This window comes from Daldinia loculata (genome assembly GCF_022478755.1).
Source record: "Daldinia loculata strain CBS 113971 unplaced genomic scaffold F4817scaffold_47, whole genome shotgun sequence".
NCBI classification, from domain to species: domain Eukaryota; kingdom Fungi; phylum Ascomycota; class Sordariomycetes; order Xylariales; family Hypoxylaceae; genus Daldinia; species Daldinia loculata.
Window position 1 is genome coordinate 43,035 of NW_026054901.1, and position 21,383 is coordinate 64,417.

Genomic DNA, 21,383 nt, shown 5'->3' on the forward strand with positions numbered 1-21,383 from the left:
CATAAGCGCCACTAAGTATCCCAAGTATCGAACCTAAGGCTGATTAGACACATTAGCCTGCCCTTCACACTTAAACAGGTAGCTAACTAGTCGCAGCTCACTAGCATCGATGCCACGCGAAACGACAGGTTGACGAGCTTGAAATTTTTGGCTGCGCTAATGAGCCGCGCTATCTTGGTCGTTTGCCAAAGCTGCGCCAGAGAACTTAAGTATCGGCATGTCTCGAATTTTGGTGTATACGACATGCGCGTTCCGAAAAGCAGCATATACTGAGAAAATTGCTTACCGGATTGGATTGCACTGTTCTGGCTCTCGTAGGTATATAAGTATTTAGCTACTACAGAGCTATAGTATACCTAAACATTAGCAGCCTACTATAGCATCTAAGCTGGTGTTGCGCAAAGGGATGTAGTCAAGAAACCACAAATCTCTGCCATAAAGAGGCAACTCACCATTCGATATCTTACGCCATGGTTATCTTACTTAACTCGTATAATTCCGAATTGTTATCCAGGTGCTCGTTAACAGAGAAGCTTCGTGCTGTCAAAAGGAGATTGTAAGCCGACAATGCGGTGAATGAGAGAGATGATATATTTCTATCTCCTTTGTGGTATCATCAAGGCCCATGCCAAATCAAGGCCCATGCCAACTGACTATGTGGTAGAGTATATGCGCAATGCCGCCCTTTGCTTTGCTTTGCTTTGCTTGGTATCTTTCGGAACACCCTATGCCGCTCCTAAATGTTTATTACAAAAAACGATCGTATTTTTGTTGTGCTTCGCCTTGCCTTGCTTTGCTCCGCTCTGCTTTGGAAAGAAAATAATAGTAGACACATGTTTCGCCTGCCCGCCCGCCCTATAATTGCAATCGGCCCGCGGAGTCGTCCTTCTCATATATGTCTTGCATCGTCAATTGCACGCCGACAACCTTAGCCTCGAAGAATTGGAACAGCTGGAGAAACGCGGTGAGGAACTGGGAAGAACTGTTGCCGTATAGTTAGCGTAGAGACTCTCGAATAATTCCACAGCCTACACTTACACGAGGGAAGCAATCAACCCTATCGTCGGCGGCCATAAGCCGACGTACCTAGATCCCCACCAAGGATACATGATATGCGCCGAGTATATTAGAAAGCCGAGCGTTGGCCCGGCGAGTAGAATATCAACTATAGTAAATTGCAACCTCTTAGCGCGACGCCTTCGGATGCCCTCATCCTCATCAGGGCCGCCGAAGGATACTATAGTCCTCCCGTTAACGGCGAGGGTGACCGGGGGTAAGCCGACGGTGCGCCGTGGCGACGGCCAGTACGCGTATCCTAGAATACTGCATAAGCCGTGTGCTAGATTCCAAAATAGCGCCAACCAGCATAGCGAGAATAACACTTTATTCTCCCACGGCCACCACCCGGCGTCGATAGCCGTATGTACTCGGATTACCGTCACTAGGCCTAGCAATGCCGTGAAGAGTCGCGGGATAGCGATTAAGGGAACATCGAAGCGCGTCGTATTGCTCTCGCTAGCCTTATTGATGTTGTGACTACTGCTGGTGCTGGTGCTGCCGTTGGAATTATTATAGCTGGTGTGGTGAATTTCGCATTTTTCGCAAGGGCAGCTGTGTATTTGTATCGCTACGTGATCCGAAGATGATGAACTGCGCGTGCTGACCGGTGTCAGTGGGCTTCGGCTTCGAGGTGTTGTTGTCGACATGGTTGATGATGCTTGTTCTTGTTATTGCTGACGTCGTCACGTCGCAAGGCTTTTTTTTTTCTTCTTCTTCTTCCTTTTTTCCAGTCTCTAATTATTTCTTTTCCTTTTCTTCTTCCCTCCTCTTTCTTTGTTTATTGTATTTTTCGTCCCTTTCTTTTTTTTCTTCCCCTTATTCTCGTCTTAATTAAATTAGTTTCTAATAAAAGTATCGATTATTTTCCAATTACGTTAGGTATTTACTCGTTATCCCCCGATTCGATCTAATAGGGCTGCGATGCGATGATGCTAGACGAGACACCGCAGCTCGGGGTGTTGTACAGTTGTATAAGTGTTACTCGCGTCGAAATTGCGGAGGCGAATTGGAATAGCAGTTGGTCTGGGGCCTTTAGGGACTTTAGACATTAGGGACTTTTAGCTTTTAGGGGTCATGCAACAGGTAAACCTTTTCTAGATAAAGGGGACCAGGCCAGTTCGGTCCATCTGTTAGTACATTTATTTTAGTGGAAACCTTCCCGCTGTTGCTGCGCCCCTTTGATGTAAGTTACCTAGGTACATAACCTACCTATGTACCTAATGTACCTAATTCAGTTATCCGTCCTGTCCGTCCTGCCTACATGTACCTATCTACATTTTTGTACATCTGCAACGCTACATAGAAGGAATCTAATTAATACATGTACCTAATCTTTCGGGCACAGCTGCAGGGCTGCAGCGTAACGTCAAAAAATAGAAGCCTATGACGTTCCCCATCTTTTCCTTCCTCGCAGGCCTTCCTCGTAGGATTTGCACTTATCTGACTTATGCATGTATTTTGGGGGCTATGTTTCTCTTCTGTCCCATCCTTTATGCACTATGCACTATGCCTCGCCTCCTCGTCCCATTTCATAGCCTACCTACATACATCATTCTTTACACACTTAAATGCCTTTAAATGGAAGACCTTCATACCTTAAACGCCGTTATCGAATCCTCGGTTACAGCGTTGCCGCAAGACTACGGCACAGACAGAATAAGTCTACGTCTTTATCCATCTATACTTACATATTTACGACTCAGACTGCCAGGAAGGGTTCGAGTGTGCCTTAAACTAGACCGGAGGATTTTCAGCTAAACTACCTGTACGCTGGTAGCGGTAAGGCTAGGTGCAATCCATGTTCTTCCCCGTTGCGGAGAGGTGAGGCTACCGTTAACGCAGCACCTGTTCATTTGTGGCACGGTTCAGATATGGACACTTCTTGCAGGAACAGGTGCTGCGTTAACGATACCGAGCGTTAACGATACCGAGATGCATAAGTCTCGAGTGGCCTGATATAATATTATACCCGCTTTCGGATTATGAACGGCGATAAGTCGAATTACGCGCGGTTTTGACTTTCGAAATCCACTTGGCTTACCAATATAAAATAATATATAATATATGATGACTGCGGAATAACTGTGTTGAGAAGTTGAAAAAAAATCTAGAGAAGAGGCAAATAAATAAGTCAACAAGTCAACAAATCAACAAGTCAATAAAACATGCATTCAGCACAAGTTCAGTCTTGGACCCAAGGACCACGGTATGTCTCGGTTGACAATCCACCTGCACCATCAGATGGCCAAGTCCAACTCCACGTCTTGGCTGCTGGGGTTCACCAAGTAGTTCGCTCCCGTGCCTCAGGAGCTCACTACTCAGCCAGAGTGCTTCCTCACACCCTCGGTATCGACTGTGTCGGCAAAGACGAGTCCACAGGCAAGCTCTATTATGTCTTTACTATGCAGGGCGGCACGTTTGCAGAACGTATCAACATCGACAAGTCCAGCGTCTATCCGCTACCTGATCATGTCGATCCAGCATCATTCGCCGCGAACCTCAATCCCGCCATGAGCAGTTGGATGGCTATCACTCAGCGTACTACCAACCTGCCCAAGGACTTTACTGCCGTCATCATTGGTGCGACGAGTGCTAGTGGTCGCTTGGCCGTACACTCGGCTAAGGCGCTAGGGGCTGGCAAGGTCATCGGTATCGCGCGGAACAGCGAGACTTTAGCCGACGTTGACGGCCTCGATGATTACATCGTGCTCCAAGATCCGGTAGCCGAAACTGACTTTTCCAAAGCCCTTGGCGTTGATGTCATCTTGGATTACGTCTATGGCGACGCCATGGTTCATCTACTTGCATCGCTGAGCCGGGTCAAGCAGCCGGTACAGTACGTCCAAATCGGGGGTCTTTCTCAGCATACTCCCCAAATCCCGTCCCGTCTCCTCCGGTCCTTCGACCTAACTATCCGGGGAGCGGGAGCGGGTTCCTGGAGCATATCGGCGCTAACGAAGGAGCTGCACACAATGGTACCGACGGTGGCCAGCTGGAAGCTGACCCCGGCCTGGTCTGTGCAGCTTAAGGACATCGAAGAGACTTGGAATGATCCATCGTTAAAGGCCAAGGGCAGAGTAGTCTATGTGCCCTAGACCGTTGCTTGGGATAGGCTTTCCTGACGGAGAAGCTTTTTGTAAGAACCCTCAAGAAATAAATTGTCTATTTTCTACCGTCTGCGCCTCATTAGAATACATTATGCCTGTCTATGCAAGGAATGATAATAAGAAAGGAATTTACACGTAGATGAAATAACTTAAAAGTCTTGATTATACTTTTCCCAGCAACGGGACCCATTCAACCGTCATCGAGTTGATGTAGTTTACGATAAAAGACTTATACGAGCTTTCCCTGACACGTGGTAGCGGCGTGTAGAGCAATGGTTTTATAATATAACTAACTGCTATAATATAACGTCTTTCGGTACGAGTATATCTCGAGACTAAAGCTGCGTTTTTTTATACGCCTCCTTCCCTGCTTTTGATGATTAGGTAAATAAGTTTCCCCCTATCCGCTTCAACTCCGAGGCCAGCCCGATAAGCAAGCGGCATGTAAGTCTGTCCACCATAAAGGAAACGCAAATGCGTGATGCCCAGGGCAAACTTAAATTTACAAAATATACAACCGTCCCATAACCTCGTGAAGAGCAAAAAAAAGAATCTGGAATTGGTATCTCATTACATTTCGTGAATGCTCAAGGGTCAGCGCGTTTTGATTTGGAATTAAACAAAGCTCTAAAGAAAAGATTCGGCATGTTGCTCCCAACTAAATCATACCACCCGGCAATCCCATGCTAGAGCTTTTGCCACCATCGGTCACGGCTCTCCTAGATGTAGGAAGACCAGCGTTATTAGGGGGAGCGTTGTTAGGAGCTCTTGATTGGAGTCCTGAAGCATCAGATGCTACCGGTCGGAGGCGTTTGCGGTCGAGAGCCTCTGCCTCCATGCCAGTACCGCTGCGTCGGCTCAAGTTGTCAAAGACAGCTCGAGTGCTGGAGAAATCTTGCCTTCGTCTCGGGTTAATAGGGGGCAAAGGCGGCGCAGTCCGACTGTTGCTGCGAGATATGTTCTGTGGGGCTTCTGACAGGGCTACGGTCGGGACTTGGGAAGTCGTCATGACGAACGTAGGATCCGAAATGTCCTTAGTCTTGATCTTGCGTCTTGTACTATCACTTGTAGTCGGACTTGCATTCTCGTAGCCGCGATTTGGGGATGCTCCTGAGCGGGGCGAAGGGACCGCACCAGAGGTCGGCGGATTACGGCCGAACGGTGATGGCATGGGAGAGATAGGCGAGGGCTGGCTCGGTTCGAAACCGCGAGACGTCTGTACACGGAGGTTGCTAGTGGCTGCAGGTTTAGATTTCTTAGACCCTGGATACGGTTGTGGTGGCATGATTGACGACCCTTTGATGTCTGTACCGGGGAGACCTGGGGAGCGCATTGGAGGTCGTGCCGCAGTTCCACTAGGACTAATTTGAAGATTCCGCGTGGACCGCACATTTGACCGCCCGTCGTTGCTAGAGTCCGAACCACTTCTATCGCGATCGTTCCTTAACTGTCCCCTAGATGCGAGAGTCTGTACCTCCTTTCCCTCTTCACTGAATGTCCGTTGCTGATAAAATATAGGCGGTGGTTTCCGTTCGCGTTCGGGGGATCGCTGTCCGGAGGGTAGTTGTCTAGTTGGTGTCGACCGTGCGGAATCGGTGTCTAGAGCAAGATCCTGAGATTGCGTTTGATGTCTAACCTCTATTTCCGCTTCTTTCATCTTTTGCAATTCACGCTTCGCCTGCCTGAATGCTCGAAGTCCGGCAAGAGGATCACCCTCCGTTGGTTGCTGCTCTGGACCATCGTGTTCCCGTGCCGAGCTTGTCGTCTGAGAGCCATTTGAAGCCCCGAGACCAAGCATTTTCATAGCTTTGGATTGAGGAGGCTCCCGGCTTCGGTCAACTAGCGATCCCCGGCTACTCTTTGACTGTAGATGACCTAGCCCATTTTGCAGCTCATTTTGCCGTAGATTGGATGCTTGCTCCCTTACATCTACCGGCTCCTCCGACCGGCGAGGCGAGGAAGAACGACTGTCGGTTTCAGCATACGTAGTTAATCGTTCACGTACTCGGCGTGCTCCATCTGCTAGCCGACTAGCGAATTCATCTCGGTCGTCACCGGTAATCGTATTGGTATTTTGGCCCAAAAATTCTTCGGTAGTAGGCACATTAGACGATCCAGATTGAACATCTAGCATTGGCTCGTTGACGTCTAAATCTAATGTCCAATCCCGGGCCACATCGGGCAGCTCCCATGGATTCGTATTTACTCCTGATCCTTGGAAATCTTGCCCATCTTCTGGGCCCGCGGGGAAACGAGATTCTAGACCCGACGTAGCAGGGTTGACGCCGTAAATTGACGAAGCATTACTGTCGCCCCGCAAGTGTTGCCGTACCATGCCGCTTAAGCCAGCGCCAGGAGCCGGACCCAGAGTAGGTGAATCCGCAGGCGAGATACCTTTCGAATTTGGTGACATTGACGAATTGCCCCCAGGAGTAGGTTGATTATCGGATTCTGTCAGCTTCGTAGAGTCACGAAGAGCTGGGTGTTGGCGGTCCGATGGACGTCTCAACAAGACGTGAGGAGATGCACCTGACTTGGGCGACGCAGCAGGAGAGTAATCCGAATCATTAGGATCGGCCAAGAATGATGTTGCAGGCTCAATTGACGCAGACCCGGTTTCGGTGGGCGCCACGTAAACCTTGGGCTCCAATTCTCTTCTTGTTCCAGATGATGATGAATTGGATCTATTAGTTACGGAAGATACGTTCAAGTCATCCCGAGACCTCTGCGTGGGCGTTTCCCGGCCTTGCTGTCGTTGTAATTGCCGTTGGGCATATCTGGACTCATCATATGGTTGTAGGGGCTTCTGGAAGACTCCGAGTGCAGTAGCTTTTCCTCGATCATTGGGGTGAATTTGAAGCATCGAATTTTCCTCCGTCTCGCTTATTGGGGGGCTCAGCGGCGGCGCCCCCCCAAAATTTGATCGCATATCGCTCGCGCTAGGCACACGATCGCCGAGGTCTGGGGTACCAGTAGGAGAGGCGGTGGTTGGGGGACTCATCGATCGCAAGTTCGGCGCGCTAGACTTTGCCAGGACCTTTCGCTCGCTGCTAAACCGATCGGCAAATCCAAATGTCGTAGGCGATGGCGAATTCTGGGCCAGATCTGGCGTTAGAGTGCCAAAAGTACGCTGTCGTGTCAGAGTGTCGACGCGGGAAAGAGCCGAAGACTGCTGCTCGTGGAGATCATTGTTTAGCCCAGACTCGTATAGCCTCCTGGTACGTGTCACGCCCCTATCTACCGCAGTAGTAGAACCAGTTGACGGCTGCCGGTCCATTAGGGAAGGAGTCCGCTGAGAAGACGTTATTGATGTTGCGGCGGTCGAATTCCTAGCTAATGATGGGATGGATGATGTTGTCGAAGATGTTTCTCGTTTTTGGTTGTAGTTACTGAGTATTGGCGAATCGGCGCGGAGGGCATCCGCATCTGCAAAGCTTGAATTCCTCTCTTCGTTTTCGTCCCTGTCTTCCTCCGAGGATTTACGCTCCCTCTCTGCCTGCCTCCAACGCTGAAAAGCAGACAAGGCGACATCGTCATCGTACAAGGCTCGCCCGCTCATTCCGCCGTCGAGATTTTTCGATGAACTAGTACCAACCGGGATTTTGTAGATCTTCTGGCGCCCGCCAAATAGGTTGTTACCCTCAGTCGGTTTAGAACGTCCCATGACACTGCTAGCCTTCAACGAGTCCGCATCATCTGAATTATAAGAGGCCTTCCTAGCGAAAGGAGCTGCTGCTCTTATCGATTCAACCTCGGCGATATCCCCCAAGCCGCGAAAGCCGCCGTAATCCAACCTGGACTGCCGCTTAGGGAAAAGAACGCTGTCATCGCTGGCCTTACCGATCTTAGTGTTTGGATCATCCTGCTCCCGTAGCATAGAGAATCGGGCTGAAAGGCCGGTCATTAACAAGCTCGTACGGAATTCATCATTAGATGGTAGGGCAGCCGAAATATCGATATCGACCTTCTCTGGCTCTTGGGCCTTCTTCCCTTTTCTAAACGGCCGGAAAGGCATGGACGATTCGGAGTCCTGCGAAGGCCTGGGCGTCGAAATGTCATCCTTGGCCTTCTTCTTAGTCCTGAAGCGATTCATTGTGGATTATACCGTAGTTCGTCCTTCGTTCCCGGGTGAAAATTCTTAGGTATGACTAGAAACCAGTTCGATATGATAGAAGATAAGTTAAGATATAAGATAACGAGATAGTATTACGCTCCTTATCCCATTAATAAAAGCAAGTGAAATTCCTGAAAGTGATCGACTCCAGTGAGGTTTGAATATGTTTCGAGGTTGCTATTATATTTAGGTAGTGCGGACGGAAAAGTCGACTCAGGAAGTACAAAGTGATCTCTGTCTGTAATGGAGGAGAATATAATTAGTTAAATGAATTGGGGATATTGATATCGCGTGGGAGATGAGGTTAAGGGGCATGCACCGCCGGTGCGGGCACAGACGTGCTCGAGAGTTCAGATACAGGAAGTGCCGCGTAAAATGCAAATTGATTGGTAGATCTTCCAATAATCCTGATTTCCTGAATAGTAGAAACAATTCCTTGGAAGAAGTTGCAAAATGTTGTCCAGAAAGGTATTGGAGGGGCTTACCTGAAGACGGGATGGCTCGTGCCGGGGGCGTTTCACAGATTCGATGGGGGAACCTGGATAGCAACCTGAATAGTCGAAAGGAAAGCAAGCATGAATATGCACATGGGCCGGTCGACGATCAGACAACCAAATTGAGATGACCCCGTCCCTCTTTCTCGAAAAGAGCCAATCCTGTTACCTACCTACCTACCTAGGTAGTATAAGAGGACGAGAGAAACGAAAATGTATTCAAAGAGATTTCTGGAATGGAATATCCGCGACTCGCAGCATACGATGGATGCCAAAGGAGAGAAGAATACTCAAAGTCACACGGACACAACAGACCAATGGTTCCCAATGGTTCCTGTAGGATAGGCTGATGGCAGATGGCAGACGAATGCTGGAACCCGATTTTGTGACTGCTTAATCTGCGAGATTCAAACTCTGGGTCTTGGAATGAGAAATGATTTGAAATGATTTCAAGTTCTTGTGCAACGGCTGTCTTGCTTCTTCGTCGAATGCCAGAGGGGGTTCGCAACAAGTCTCTGTATTTTGCTTCGACACCCCTTTTCCCTTCGTATCCTCCACGAGCAGTATCTTTGATAACCGGGACCTATTGCAATTACTCTAATCGATCAATCGTTCCGCCTAGTAGTTCGAGTGTCGCCTTGTCGCTGGGGATGAAAGGAGTGACTATGGTGAGAGTTGTCGCCGCAGAGAAAACGAACAATCGACAAGGAAAGCGAGTGCGAGTGCCGAAGAAAGCAAGAAACGAAAGAGATTGACTGGCTGATAATAGTAGACAAGTAAACGAGGGTCGCTATTGATTCAACACGGACCATCGACCAGAACCAAATCAGACAAGACGAGACAAAAACAAGTGACTGACGAGTCGGCGAGTCAATGCGAAAGTGGAAAAAACCGAGTGGGTGGAAAATGAGGGTGATGAGTGAACAAGGATGATTAATGCCAAGAACGTTGAAAATGGAGCTTATCCTGGAAGAGAAACCCCGACTCCCCTGCATAACGGTGCAGGGCCCTGCATACATAGGTGCGAGTGCAGGCGAGAAGGGTACCTATATGTAGGTACATATATACATTATGTAGGTACCTAATGTAAGTACGACTCGTCCATTCTTGGTCCTCATCTTCTACTAATAATCAGTGCTAGGTATGTATTTCCTAAGAAATTGCACTGTCTCTCCTAAGTCACTTTCGTGTCTCTAGAATTTCCAAAGCGAAAGGGTCTATTTGCTAGCCTATTGGACAATTATATCCTTGCTTCCCACATGTCTTACCACATTTAGCTTAGATTCTTAGCATTACAGGTAGCCAACATTATCTGAATATGTACATTTACATTTGATAGGTAAACAATCATTTTTAGCGATACTATGCGATGACATAAGTAAAACGAAATGGGAAGAATTGAACTTAGGAGGTAAATAAGCAAACAATATCTAAAGATTACCTAAACAGTATTCGAAGGATTATGATTATGCTAAGCTTATGATCCTAATTTCATGATACTATCACACGATAAGATCCGTACCTATTTTGTATTATTCTCCAGTTCAACTGGAAGCAATTCCTCTTCAAGGATTACATAGACGTGCATAGACTGCATAGACGTGCATAGACGTGATATTATAACTTATCTACATAATGCGTTAGTAGATGATTTGTTTGTATAGAACTGACGATAGTGCACCTAGTCCATCTACACTATACACTACATACCGTAACCTTATCTAACAAGAGAAGATCATCGGAATGGAACCCGATTAATTAATATGTATACATTGGCTTTTTCTAGAACACGACGATCATAATGCTCCCCTTGTTGCTATGTATTAGTGGATATTCACTAACTAGCCTTACCATGTAGTGTATAGGTAGGGGGGGAATACAAAACTTGTAACCTGGATCCTAAGTCTAGATACCAAAAGACAAGGCCAACTGACACTACCTACCTAATGTAGGTATTACGAATACCTGCTTTTATCTGCTTCTATCAGATTCGGCGGCGTTTTGAGGCGGTTGCACAACAGCTAAAGAGAGGAGCAGTGTTCAGCTGTCATGCAACGGTGTTATTAGATTGCAGCGATCTCCCATACTTCCCATCATGTTCTATCTACGGTTCGGGTCTCTTCTCCATGCTGGGAAAGATCTCAAGGAATCGTTTGGCTTAGTTAATCTCAAACAACTACGCACTTGCTTATGGCGTCCGTTTAAGTAGCCCTCATTTAAACCCGGGTATCCAAGTAGCTATCTAGTATTCATTAAGCGAAAAAGAAGCAATTAGGACAACCCGCTAGAGCCCTACGTAGGCCAATGCAGCCACGGCACATCATCCGTCTACATACCTCCCCGCTGGGATGGGTCGTCCGCGCACATGGGAGACGTAAATCACGCGGAGGACCAAATAGCCAGATCAGATCAGACGATTGGGCTTGCATTTTAACGATAACGAAGACGCTATATACCATAATAAACGAGATTCCCATCGACCGGTACCATCCATGTACTATATTAAATATCAAAGCCAATGGTGCGGTAAGGCTTAAATGCTGGAAGGTGATTGATGACAAGCGCGAGGAGGAAGACTCGACCTGAAATTCAGGGGTTCATAGGAATGGGCGTCTCGACCTCTCGCTCAAACGTACTTAAACTTATGGTCTTCAATACCAGCAACGTAGGAGGTACATAGAAACACAGTATATATTATGAAGTCTCGCACTAACTAACTACGCCCCCCATGGTGAGTGACAGTGGTGTACGCTAAGTCCTACTATGTATTATCGCCAACTGACCAATGCTTCCGCGGTCCAATCATACTACTGTTCCTGGCGCTTAGCCGCCTTGGGGTTCTAACCCCTGGAACCATATTCCCCTGAAATGGTGGGTAGCATCCGCACTGCCGTTTTCAATCTACCTAGGTAAAGCTTCTTTTATTTTTTATTTTCTTTATTTTCTCCTCATATCGGCCTAATGCCTACAGTATTGTCGATAGGCCAGTATTTGCGATGATCAAAGTAAACCATATGCCGTCGATGTTTTAACAAAAATCCTCATTTGTTTAAGAGAATGTTTTAAAAGGGAGAATAGCGAGTGTAACAGTACGAGGTGAATACCTTACAACAGATATAGTGGAAACATGGATCCAAAATGCCCATCTGGTGTACCTATCATATCTCATTTTAGTATATGATATTGCATGTTACGGCCTCTAGATTTACAGAGAAGATATTCGATACATTGTAACAATTTATATGTGTTTATACCCTGTTTATAATTCCTAATCGACACTTCTTACCGTACATTACTTACCTAGACCTAAGTACCTAGCAAGTACCCTACGTAGGAATATAAGACTTATAGCTTAGGCGAAAACCTCCCCTTTCTAACATATGACCTACCAAAGTATCACAGGCAACCTGACACCTCGTCTCATTTGTTTTATTTTTCTTAAAAGAAGAAAAAGGAAAGAAGGACAAAAAGGATAAGATCACGGTAGGTACCTCCGCGGTAATATTATGGCATCTCGAGTTCCAACTACGTGGATCAACTTTATGACTTGCTTCGGCATCCATCCCGATCCATTTCGCCTAGGGCTGGCTACCTTAGGTACCTAGGTGGGTTAGGTACCTCTCCTATTCTGACATGTAGATCCAACTATGTACAAAGTGTAAGAAATAATCATAGGCAGTGTGCAAACATCACCAAGCATCGGTGAACAATTAGAAAAAAAATTCTGTTCGGTCAAGTATGTAAACCAACGACCAAACATACTAATACTAAAGAAACGATGCCATTAGGATTATAAACAACGTGATTGATCAGTCGACGGGCAAACGCGAAAAGTAGAGACAATACCTGCAAACACGCATCTATCATATCGGCACAGAAGCGGCTCTACATACACGCGAACCACATATGATATGTGCATATGCGAGGTAAATTTCACCTAGTTACATCTTTAAATAGTGCTAAAGCATTTAAATCCCGAGTTGAATATGGTAGTATCGCTATTACCATAACCGACTCCAATAAAAGGTATAGATACTCGGGTTGTTTGCTTCATATCATGCGATCTTACTTTTGAAGAGGACCTCTTTTACTCCGCTGAAGAATCCTTCCTCGACAAAACAGGCCCCTCCCCTGTACTCCTACGTACCGAAGGTAAACAAGCCGGACAGAGTATGATTACAATAGGTATGTCATGGCATGTGCCACAGGAAAGGACCTCACGGAACTCGAAGGATTTTTAAATGAACAAGGGACATATTGTTCAGATATCTATGGCCTAAGAGGATGAATATTCCTGGCCCGATTAGGAGTTTGGTATAACCTCATAGATGAATGACATCGTGATACAGTACCTTAATATCAACTCCCTTGGTCGTCATGTAATCATAATACACAAGTAGTTCCTCGGATTTTTCGATGCTTAGTTCTTTGTTACCAAGGAATAATTGAAGAAGTCTCAAGAGGTGTGCTACCGCGCAGCTCTCACTTATACCATTTTCCTAACAAGACATGTTAGCTTCGAACCAATCCAACGACATACATACCACATACATACCTAGTCATCCCACGCGACCAACGGTTTATGTATGGTAGGACAGCTAATAAGAGACAAAGCAACTTTACGTGCCAGCCCAAGATTACCACGTCAAACGAGAGCGCTACGCAATGCAAACGAATGCTTGATCAACGTACTTCCCCGGTCGTTGCAGCATTATGCAAATACATAAGAACGTAATATTAAATACCGACAAAAAGTCCATCAAATATAAATGCTACGCTAATATGACTGGTGATTGATTCGTTTACCGGGGCAGAGCACATACGTAGGTCATGAACGAACAGATCTGCGGCGATGTGCACAGCTCATGTCTCTCCACGAAGGCCAAAACGTCATCCCTCAGAATTGCAATTCCACAACAATGAGGATCACGAGATTGGCCGAGCAACAGATCGAGATCGAAAGAAGGCCAAGAGGGCGCAGGACAGCAAAGTCGACGGCCTACTACGGAATATGTATTTTAGTCCTATGACGAACATTGACTCGGACAGAGTTTTGGCTTTTTCCATACGGCTGCAAGATTCTGATAGCTCTGGGTCGCACGTTTGCCGTATGTTTTTCGATTTACGCAGAATATCATCCGGTACAGGCCGCACGACGTTCCCTTTGCCCAGAAGTGGTTATGGCCTCTTTTTAAAATCCCGAATTTTCCCGCATTCATCATAGCCAATGAGAGGCCGTGGCAATGATTGGGCGGTCGTCACCACCATCGCCACCAGTGTGCGGCGTTCTGAGCAATACGGGTAGTTCATCCCTTGCGATTAGGTGTTGCGATAGTCTAACGATAGTCTAAGGGAATGGAATGCACCAGTAGGAATTCTGGCGCCGGGGAAGGGGAAAAAAAGAAACGTGGGGTGCGACGGGGTGCGACGAGCTGCGACGGGCTGCGAAGGGCTGCGACGGGCTGCGAAGGGCTGCGAAATCGCCGGTCACGCTCGCAGTTGATCCTTCACGATCAGCCCCCAACCTTCAGCCTTTCCTCTTAGGTCCTACTGCATCTCACCCGCAAGCTATGATTCGTTTCCGCGAACTGTAATCCCATGCGGGGTAGCTTTCCCTAGTGTGACTCGCGCAGGTCGTCATGTCTTCTGGACCCTGTAGACGGAATATGCCTGCTTCATGAAATTGAGGGTTTGCGATATTTCTCCCACTGTGACGGGGAAGCTCGCCCTTGCGGCGTGTATATCAGTCCGGCGTCCCGTAGCAGAAGAACCCGAATATCTCGTACACACTTCTTCCAACAATATTCCTTTCTCGCAGGTTCTTAGAAGAAACTAGGCATCAGAAGCGACAGTTGCTATTGTATATATCACACTCCTGTCAACAACAACAAACGAGGACCTCACATTGAGCAATACAAAACATATCCACCATGTATGCGGCTCACTGTTGCAAATGCGGCGGCATCTTTGTCATTAACACGGATTGTACCTGGTGCAAGCACAAGGAATGCTCAGACTGCCATTGACTGCCATTGACTGCCATTGAATTCTGCCAGTCCCTAGCGGCTATGATAGAGGTGAGGCTACTCGTCGCTACCTGTTGAGATAGACGTTGCTAAACAAGATGTAGTTTCGTCCCTTCTGTAGAAGTTCTGGCCGGAACTCATCTTCAGGCAACGGGTCAAGAAAGTATCATTGCGCATAGAGGGATATTCTGTCTCACAAAGATTACGACATACTTAATTGGTTTGGTTTGGCTTGGCGTCCTGGCGATGGTGCTGGTAATGGTAATGGGTGACGGATGTGTATAAAAAGCAATGGCGCTCCAGGTATTTCTCTGTGACTCGTCGTTATGATCAGGCTGGTTGGTTTGGATATTTATACCCGTCTCATGCACATAACACTACCGACTTTGCCTACGACTCTCATCGTTACGCCGGGGCGCGCGATCGTCTACTAATGTAATTAATGGCGAGGAAATTGTATCTCGTCTTACATACATAGGATGCACAGACAGTTGCGCGTCAATACAGTACATACCAATTCCATCTAAGCGACAATTCGTGGATACAGACTTTGGCAGCATTCTTGGCGGAATTCTTAAAATATGTTACTACCTCTCATGTTTATTTACCAATCGAGCGGTATTGATATAAGATTAGCGAGGTGACAAGTGTAAAAAGAGGTCAATGGACAGGCATTCGAGATCTGGTTGTCTGGTCCATGCCAGATCCTTCTAAGCATAGGTGGCACAGCATAAACTTAGTAGGTTAGTGGCATCTTTAACTTGTTAGTCTCAAAGTCTCACCAATTAGCTTGTTAGAGATCCGGGAAATTGAACAACTCAACAGTTCTTTCATGGTTTCACATATATAGTTTGCTTCCTTAAATATTCGGTCTCCTATTCACCTCACCTACCTGCCTACCTAGAATAATCTATTCAGTTCGACGCTAGACCACTTCGTTAAAGCCGAACCTCTTAGTATTATCCACAATTCTCGGCTGAGACCCCCCAGCTCGCAACATGCCGGAGGCCCCTGCTTCTTGAGAAAAGAAAGACTGTAGTTCTGATAGTTATGATATGATAGTTATACTGCAGATAAAGATGGTTTAAAATAGTTTATTTTCTTAAGACAATCGTATCTACCGAGGGAATATCTAAAAACTAACTGGTATAATGATACACGCTCAAAGTCTGTTTGTTTGTTTGCTTAGTTAGTTATTTGTTCTGCTTAACTAACCTAGTAGGTTATATAGCGTGGTATAAGCCACGTTAAAGCTTCGTTCATCCCCGGCAGAGTCCATCATTGGATAATTGAACAATGGGCCATGGACGAATAAGAAGACGAGACACATCCAGAATTGGCAGTTGAACTAATCTAAAGAGCCCCCTGAGCTACTCATGTAAGGAAGGTCAAGGAGTTTTACAATGATATTAGCTGCCTCACTGCCTCATCGCCGCATCGGCGTTGCCTTTTATGTGGATGCAAACAAACAAACAAAGAGGTAGTTATAAACTCATACTCACGAACTATTCTTGTCGTGATTCATCTTCCTGCATGTAACTGAGTTTTTGCGACGCCCATAAAAGCGAGATTTACTAGAACGAGCTCTCCTTTATTATAACCAGTTGGCCCGTATTGGATTCTAGGAATATAGCTCGACTGTACAGACTGATTTAAGATCTACCTCCCCAGCTCTCGAAGCCATTACACCCATCATGGTAAATATCCATATCAAGTGACAGCAACACATTCTCACAACATTCTCAGGTTCGCAGACAAGAATTTACACCAGGGATGGGTGAATATTCCTCAGAGTACTCCTTAGAGCACTCCGCGCAACCTACTCCCTCGATGGCGGAGGATGCGGCTTTGGAAATACATGCTTTACCATCGCACGACGGTTTGATAGTTCGAGTGCAGCCGCCGAACAAGCCAATGGATAGTAAACTCCAACATATCCCCTGTGATATTGTACTAGTCATAGATATTTCTGGGAGTATGCAAGCGCCGGCTCCTGCAAAGATGGTTGGAGACGACGGGCAGCCAAGTTCTGAGCATTTTGGCTTGTCAATCCTTGACATGGTAAAGCATGCCGCACGTACGATCCTGAGCACGCTGGATGAGAACGACAGACTTGGTATTGTGACGTTCAGCAGAGAAGCACGGGTAGGTTCCTTACATACTAAGGGGTGTGTGTCTCTCTACTAATCGAGCTTGGGTCGAGAATAGGTGGTCCAGAAACTGTTGTCGATGACGCCTAAGAATAAAAAGTTAACGCACAAGAACATCGAGGCAATGAGGGCTGATAGTGTAACAAATCTCTGGCACGGAATCCGGGAAGGAGTCAATCTATTTGACGGAGAGCAGAATACAGGGCGTGTGCCCGCAGTCATGATATTGACAGATGGGTTGCCGAATTACATGTACTTCTAAGATACCCCCTCCGCTGTATTAATTCTTAGGTACTTATCTTGTTCACAGGTGTCCCGGCCAAGGTTACGTCCATAAGATACGCAGTACCTGGGAAGCTCTCCCGGCAACTCTTCATACATTCGGGTTTGGTTACGAGATAAGGTCGGGACTTCTGAAGTCTATTGGAGAGATTGGTGGCGGCAACTATTCTTTCATTCCTGACGCCGGCATGATAGTATGAATATTTGGTTCACTTACTCAACACTAGCTAACAATGCATAGGGGACCGTTTTCGTCCATGCAGTCGCTCATCTTCAGACGACGTACGCAACGGGATGTACGCTTGAACTCACCAGCCCTAAAGGCACTCGCTTGAGAACGACAGCGGGCCAAGTCATTGACAGACAGGAGCAAGAGGAAGCAGACTTCAATAGACTTGTCATAAAGCTAGGAAACTTACAATACGGCCAGTCTCGAGATATATATCTAGAGAGCGTCGACAGCCAGGGTTGCAGGACCAAGTTCGGCTCCTCCGTGAAAGAAGCTAATATCACAGGAGAGCTTAGATACTCGCGGATGAGAGTCGCAGAATTCTGTGTCCTAGCCTACGGCGCTACGAGTAACTCACACGTCCTCTCCTCGCCTCAAATTGCGTACCACCAAAGCCGATCAATGATATGCGAATTCCTTTCATCCTTATTCCCACTTCAGAGTGATGGCGAATACGAGACTCGCAAGGAGATCAATCCACAGCGCCACCAGATAGTGTTCCAACGGCTGTTAGATAACATCCCTGCCAGACTCTTTGACGACGAATACAACAGATCTCTAATGGCAGATCTCGTGGGTAACCTCCCATCCGGTCAAGTAAATTTAGCTCTATCCAGCCAAGAATATTTCAGTCGATGGGGATGCCACTACTTCTTTAGTCTGTGGAATGCGCACGCGAAGCAGCTGTAAGTACCCCTTACTTGAAGTTATATAAAAAAGGGAAGACTTTTGTTACCTTCTCACAATGTATGATAACCCTGTCATCTAGGTGCAACTCCTTTAAGGATCCCGGCCCCTTGATGTATAACCAGAACTCGTTCTTCACTAAATGTAGGGATGCTCTTGATAAAGCCTTCGATACCATACCACCGCCAACACAGTCCTGTCCCAGGGTTGCCACCACTGGACACCTGGATATGTCACGGCTCAACTCGAGTTCCGCACCTTGCTTCACAGGTTCGAGCAAAGTTACGCTGGCTAGCGGTCGAAAGGTACCCGTTCGTAGCCTACGTAAAGGCTCACATGTACGCACGCCCGTTGGAAGCAGACGCGTTGCAGCTGTAGTGAAGACGTTCGTCTATAGGACCGCCATGTGCAGAATTGCCGACCTTGTCATCACGCCTTGGCACCCGATCCGGATAGATAATTTGACCGCTGAATGGATGTTCCCCGCGAATTTCTTGCTTGGGTTAGAACACGCCCAGGTCGTCATTTACTCCGGAGCCATTTACTCTGTACTCTTGCAGCCGGACTGCGACGCCGCAGCCCATGCCTTGGACATTGGAGGCATTTGGGTGGTAGCGCTCGGTCACGGAGTGGTACGTGGAGACGATGTCCGCGCCCATCAGTTCCTGGGAGATTATGGAAAGGTAGTGAGATCCATTTCGACATTAGCACAGGGAACAGACGGAGTTGTGCTGTCCGGTGGGGTGGAGAGACGGGATAGCGACGGATCGGTCTGCGGTTTCAAAAAATATGTGCTATAAGTCTGACAACACATAGGATGTAAGGGGAAGCTAAGATTCTAGGGGCTGGTCAGCCTGGTATTCACGAGGTTCCTGTCCTGAAGCCATAGTGTTAGAGTTGTGATAGGGTAAATCTAGCCGTACCTCGGTATCAATATTAGCTAAAGGCGTGCCTAACGGGTCGCGGGAGAGTAAATGACCAAAGCCATGGTCAAGATGAGGCAGGGGGAGTGAGACATAAATATGAAGCATGTGTATGTGATGGCTGGCAGTTGAATAAAACGTCGATAAAGTCTCAGTGTAATACTTAGCCCCATACGCTATCACGTTCAAAGCGCCTTGAACCAAGCTCACGCTACTCATCTCTTGAACAAAGACGCCAAGGGACTGCTCTGGAAATAATCTCGGTCCTTCTGCCACGCCTTCAGAATCCAATCCCTCCCAATCCTCATCGCATCGGTAACCTTCTCTAAGGGGAACTGTAGAGGAGCAGTTGGAGCTCGTCTGGTATACCAGCCGATCAGTTGAACTCCCGCGTGGATGGCAGTGCGGAAGGCGAGCTCGTCCTCTAGCCCTCCGTACCCTTGGATGAACCCCTCAATCGCAGGCACGGCACCGTCGGTTTGGAAGAAATGTTTCCGCTCGTAGATATCACCGACCATCTGCCCTATATCATATGCGCGATGGCCGAACTGGGCAAATTCCCAATCGACGATGAAGAGTTTGGCGCCACTTGTATGTTCAGCGCTCAGCGACGGATTGCCCGGGAGTAGGACACTGGCTATGTTAGTCTTACTTAGGTATTCGCCATGCTGGGAACTGGAAGCAAAAAAGAAGCAATTACATACTTCCCCGTCCAGAAGTCACCATGTATGAGTCCCCAGTGCTCACCCTCGCCCCCATCTCCATCTCTAGACGTCTTTTGAAACTCGTTTGTCGCAGTATCTTTGACTTGTTCTAGAGTCGAACGGTGTCCTTCTAGAAGATCGGGAAAGTTATTTTCAAGTACCTTTAGAAAGCTATCATATGTAATGGCGTATTTTAACTTCCGCATGGGTTCATTATCGCCGATGGCCTTCAACTCAGCGTTCGAGGAAGAGGTCCATGTATGGAATAAACGCAACCAGGATCCCACGTCGTAACCGATGGACATTGCTACCGGCGCCGTGAGGATGCTGTTCGCAGTTGGTGACACCAATATATTCTTTAAATCAACCGCTGCAGGGAAATCCTCCAATACCTGGACATTTGCATCGCGGATGAAGAGGTGGAGCCGTGGTGCCTTGACGACCGTCGTGCTAGATGGGAAGTTGCTTAGAGCATGAAGCATAGACTCTTCGTAAAACTAGATAACAGGGGGTTAATCATTTATTAATTATTATCTTCTTATTCATAGGCACTTCATATAGGGACGAGAAACATATACAGCACGTGACGGATCTAGGGGAAAGTCCTTGTTGACGGCGGCAAATTCCGTCGAGTGTTTGATGATAACGGTCGTGGTGGTACTTTGGTCCCCGCCATCTGCACGGATGGGATGGGTTAACTTCCCACGAAATACGAAGTTGGTAGTTCCGTTTGTTAGGTGCGTTAGCGAAGAGCAAGCATAGGGTGTCCCTGAAAGCTCCCCTAAAACCTTAGAGACGAGTGCATCTTTCTCTGCTTGGCTAAGAGGTGCCATACTTTCGGAATGCGGATGATATCACCTTTGAACCGTGTATAAGAAGAAGTACAAGTATGATATTTCTAAATCAGAAGCTTGTTAACCTTAGAAATGTGTTTGTACTTGAATAATAAAACGTTTATACTTGTATCAATATAATATAACGTCGATACGCGGGGTAAGAAAAAGAAAATTACTTCCTAACGTACCTGAAGAATAAAATAGGTAAAATGGTCAATAGAGACATTTTGCAACCCCATGGCGTCTTCTACAGGTCCGATTCCTAGATGACTCGTTTTAGTGGTTGATGTAGTTACGGATAAGCACTGAACAGGGCACCCCTGCTTGGGGCTCTTAGAGATATCTTGCCGATGCAGCGCATTAACTCAGTGTATTTCGATAGTTCTGTAGGTATATAGGTAAATAGACATGGCCATCTCCAGGATTCTTAGGAGTGTTTAAAAAAATCAGATATTAGAGTGAGGACGAAAAAGCTCACTATGTCTTCAGAGTATAACTAGAGGTAAAAATGGAGTTGCCAATAATTTTGCCAGCACTTTCGCGAGGCTTTAACGATTCATAATCGATGAAGCCATGTTTCGAACGGTTCAGAGGAGTACAAAGTCTTTCTAAAGGTGAGCGGAAACTACTTACCTGGGTACATAAGATCTTATATCTCATGTATATGAAGCGCTTATGATTACCGTGCGCAAGAAGAAAAAGCGAATGGTAAGCGGCTGGAGGAAGATCGTGGTCCTATAAACAGCTTCGAAACTCAACCCATAATTTTGCA

General features: G+C 46.9%; 5 protein-coding genes across 5 annotated transcripts; 2 read left to right on the forward strand and 3 right to left on the reverse strand.

The window, feature by feature from the left end:
• Positions 1-511: 511 nt before the first annotated feature.
• On the reverse strand, positions 512-2,197 carry F4817DRAFT_345950 (uncharacterized protein). Its single transcript, XM_049304327.1, has 2 exons — positions 1,039-2,197; positions 512-982 (listed from the first exon to the last, which is right to left on the reverse strand). The coding sequence occupies exons 1-2, from the start codon at positions 1,704-1,706 to the stop codon at positions 856-858; spliced, it is 795 nt and encodes a 264-aa protein (XP_049156406.1). The 5' UTR covers positions 1,707-2,197; the 3' UTR covers positions 512-855.
• A 687-nt stretch (positions 2,198-2,884) lies between these two features.
• Positions 2,885-4,386, forward strand: F4817DRAFT_345952 (uncharacterized protein). The gene has a single exon (XM_049304328.1). The coding sequence runs from the start codon at positions 3,225-3,227 to the stop codon at positions 4,152-4,154; it is 930 nt and encodes a 309-aa protein (XP_049156407.1). The 5' UTR covers positions 2,885-3,224; the 3' UTR covers positions 4,155-4,386.
• Positions 4,387-4,400: 14 nt separating this feature from the next.
• On the reverse strand, positions 4,401-8,861 carry F4817DRAFT_203918 (uncharacterized protein). The gene is made up of 2 exons (XM_049298615.1): positions 8,766-8,861; positions 4,401-8,518 (listed from the first exon to the last, which is right to left on the reverse strand). Exon 2 carries the CDS (start codon positions 8,257-8,259, stop codon positions 4,825-4,827), a length of 3,435 nt encoding a protein of 1,144 aa, XP_049156408.1. The 5' UTR covers positions 8,260-8,518; positions 8,766-8,861; the 3' UTR covers positions 4,401-4,824.
• A 7,461-nt stretch (positions 8,862-16,322) lies between these two features.
• Positions 16,323-18,948, forward strand: F4817DRAFT_367309 (hint-domain-containing protein; the record flags this gene model as incomplete). The annotated part of the gene is made up of 6 exons (XM_049307098.1): positions 16,323-16,497; positions 16,547-16,945; positions 17,009-17,202; positions 17,261-17,426; positions 17,474-18,147; positions 18,231-18,948. The coding sequence occupies exons 1-6, from the start codon at positions 16,495-16,497 to the stop codon at positions 18,946-18,948; spliced, it is 2,154 nt and encodes a 717-aa protein (XP_049156409.1). The 5' UTR covers positions 16,323-16,494.
• A 211-nt stretch (positions 18,949-19,159) lies between these two features.
• F4817DRAFT_203988 (kinase-like domain-containing protein) lies at positions 19,160-20,860 on the reverse strand. The gene is made up of 3 exons (XM_049298616.1): positions 20,354-20,860; positions 19,776-20,272; positions 19,160-19,704 (listed from the first exon to the last, which is right to left on the reverse strand). Exons 1-3 carry the CDS (start codon positions 20,606-20,608, stop codon positions 19,287-19,289), a joined length of 1,170 nt encoding a protein of 389 aa, XP_049156410.1. The 5' UTR covers positions 20,609-20,860; the 3' UTR covers positions 19,160-19,286.
• Between the last annotated feature and the right edge of the window lie 523 nt (positions 20,861-21,383).

Excerpts from the sequence above, each read along its gene's own strand:
- F4817DRAFT_203918 (XM_049298615.1), bottom strand. The coding sequence starts at position 8,259 with ATGAATCGCTTCAGGACTAAGAAGAAGGCCAAGGATGACATTTCGACG.
- F4817DRAFT_345952 (XM_049304328.1), top strand. The coding sequence starts at position 3,225 with ATGCATTCAGCACAAGTTCAGTCTTGGACCCAAGGACCACGGTATGTC.
- F4817DRAFT_345950 (XM_049304327.1), bottom strand. The coding sequence starts at position 1,706 with ATGTCGACAACAACACCTCGAAGCCGAAGCCCACTGACACCGGTCAGC. Across the intron at positions 983-1,038 it reads GGGTTGATTGCTTCCCTCGT|TTCTTCCCAGTTCCTCACCG; the intron begins GTAAGTGTAGGC and ends ATACGGCAACAG.
- F4817DRAFT_203988 (XM_049298616.1), bottom strand. The coding sequence starts at position 20,608 with ATGGCACCTCTTAGCCAAGCAGAGAAAGATGCACTCGTCTCTAAGGTT. Across the intron at positions 20,273-20,353 it reads CCCTAGATCCGTCACGTGCT|TTTTACGAAGAGTCTATGCT; the intron begins GTATATGTTTCT and ends CCTGTTATCTAG. Across the intron at positions 19,705-19,775 it reads GGTGACTTCTGGACGGGGAA|TGTCCTACTCCCGGGCAATC; the intron begins GTATGTAATTGC and ends TAACATAGCCAG.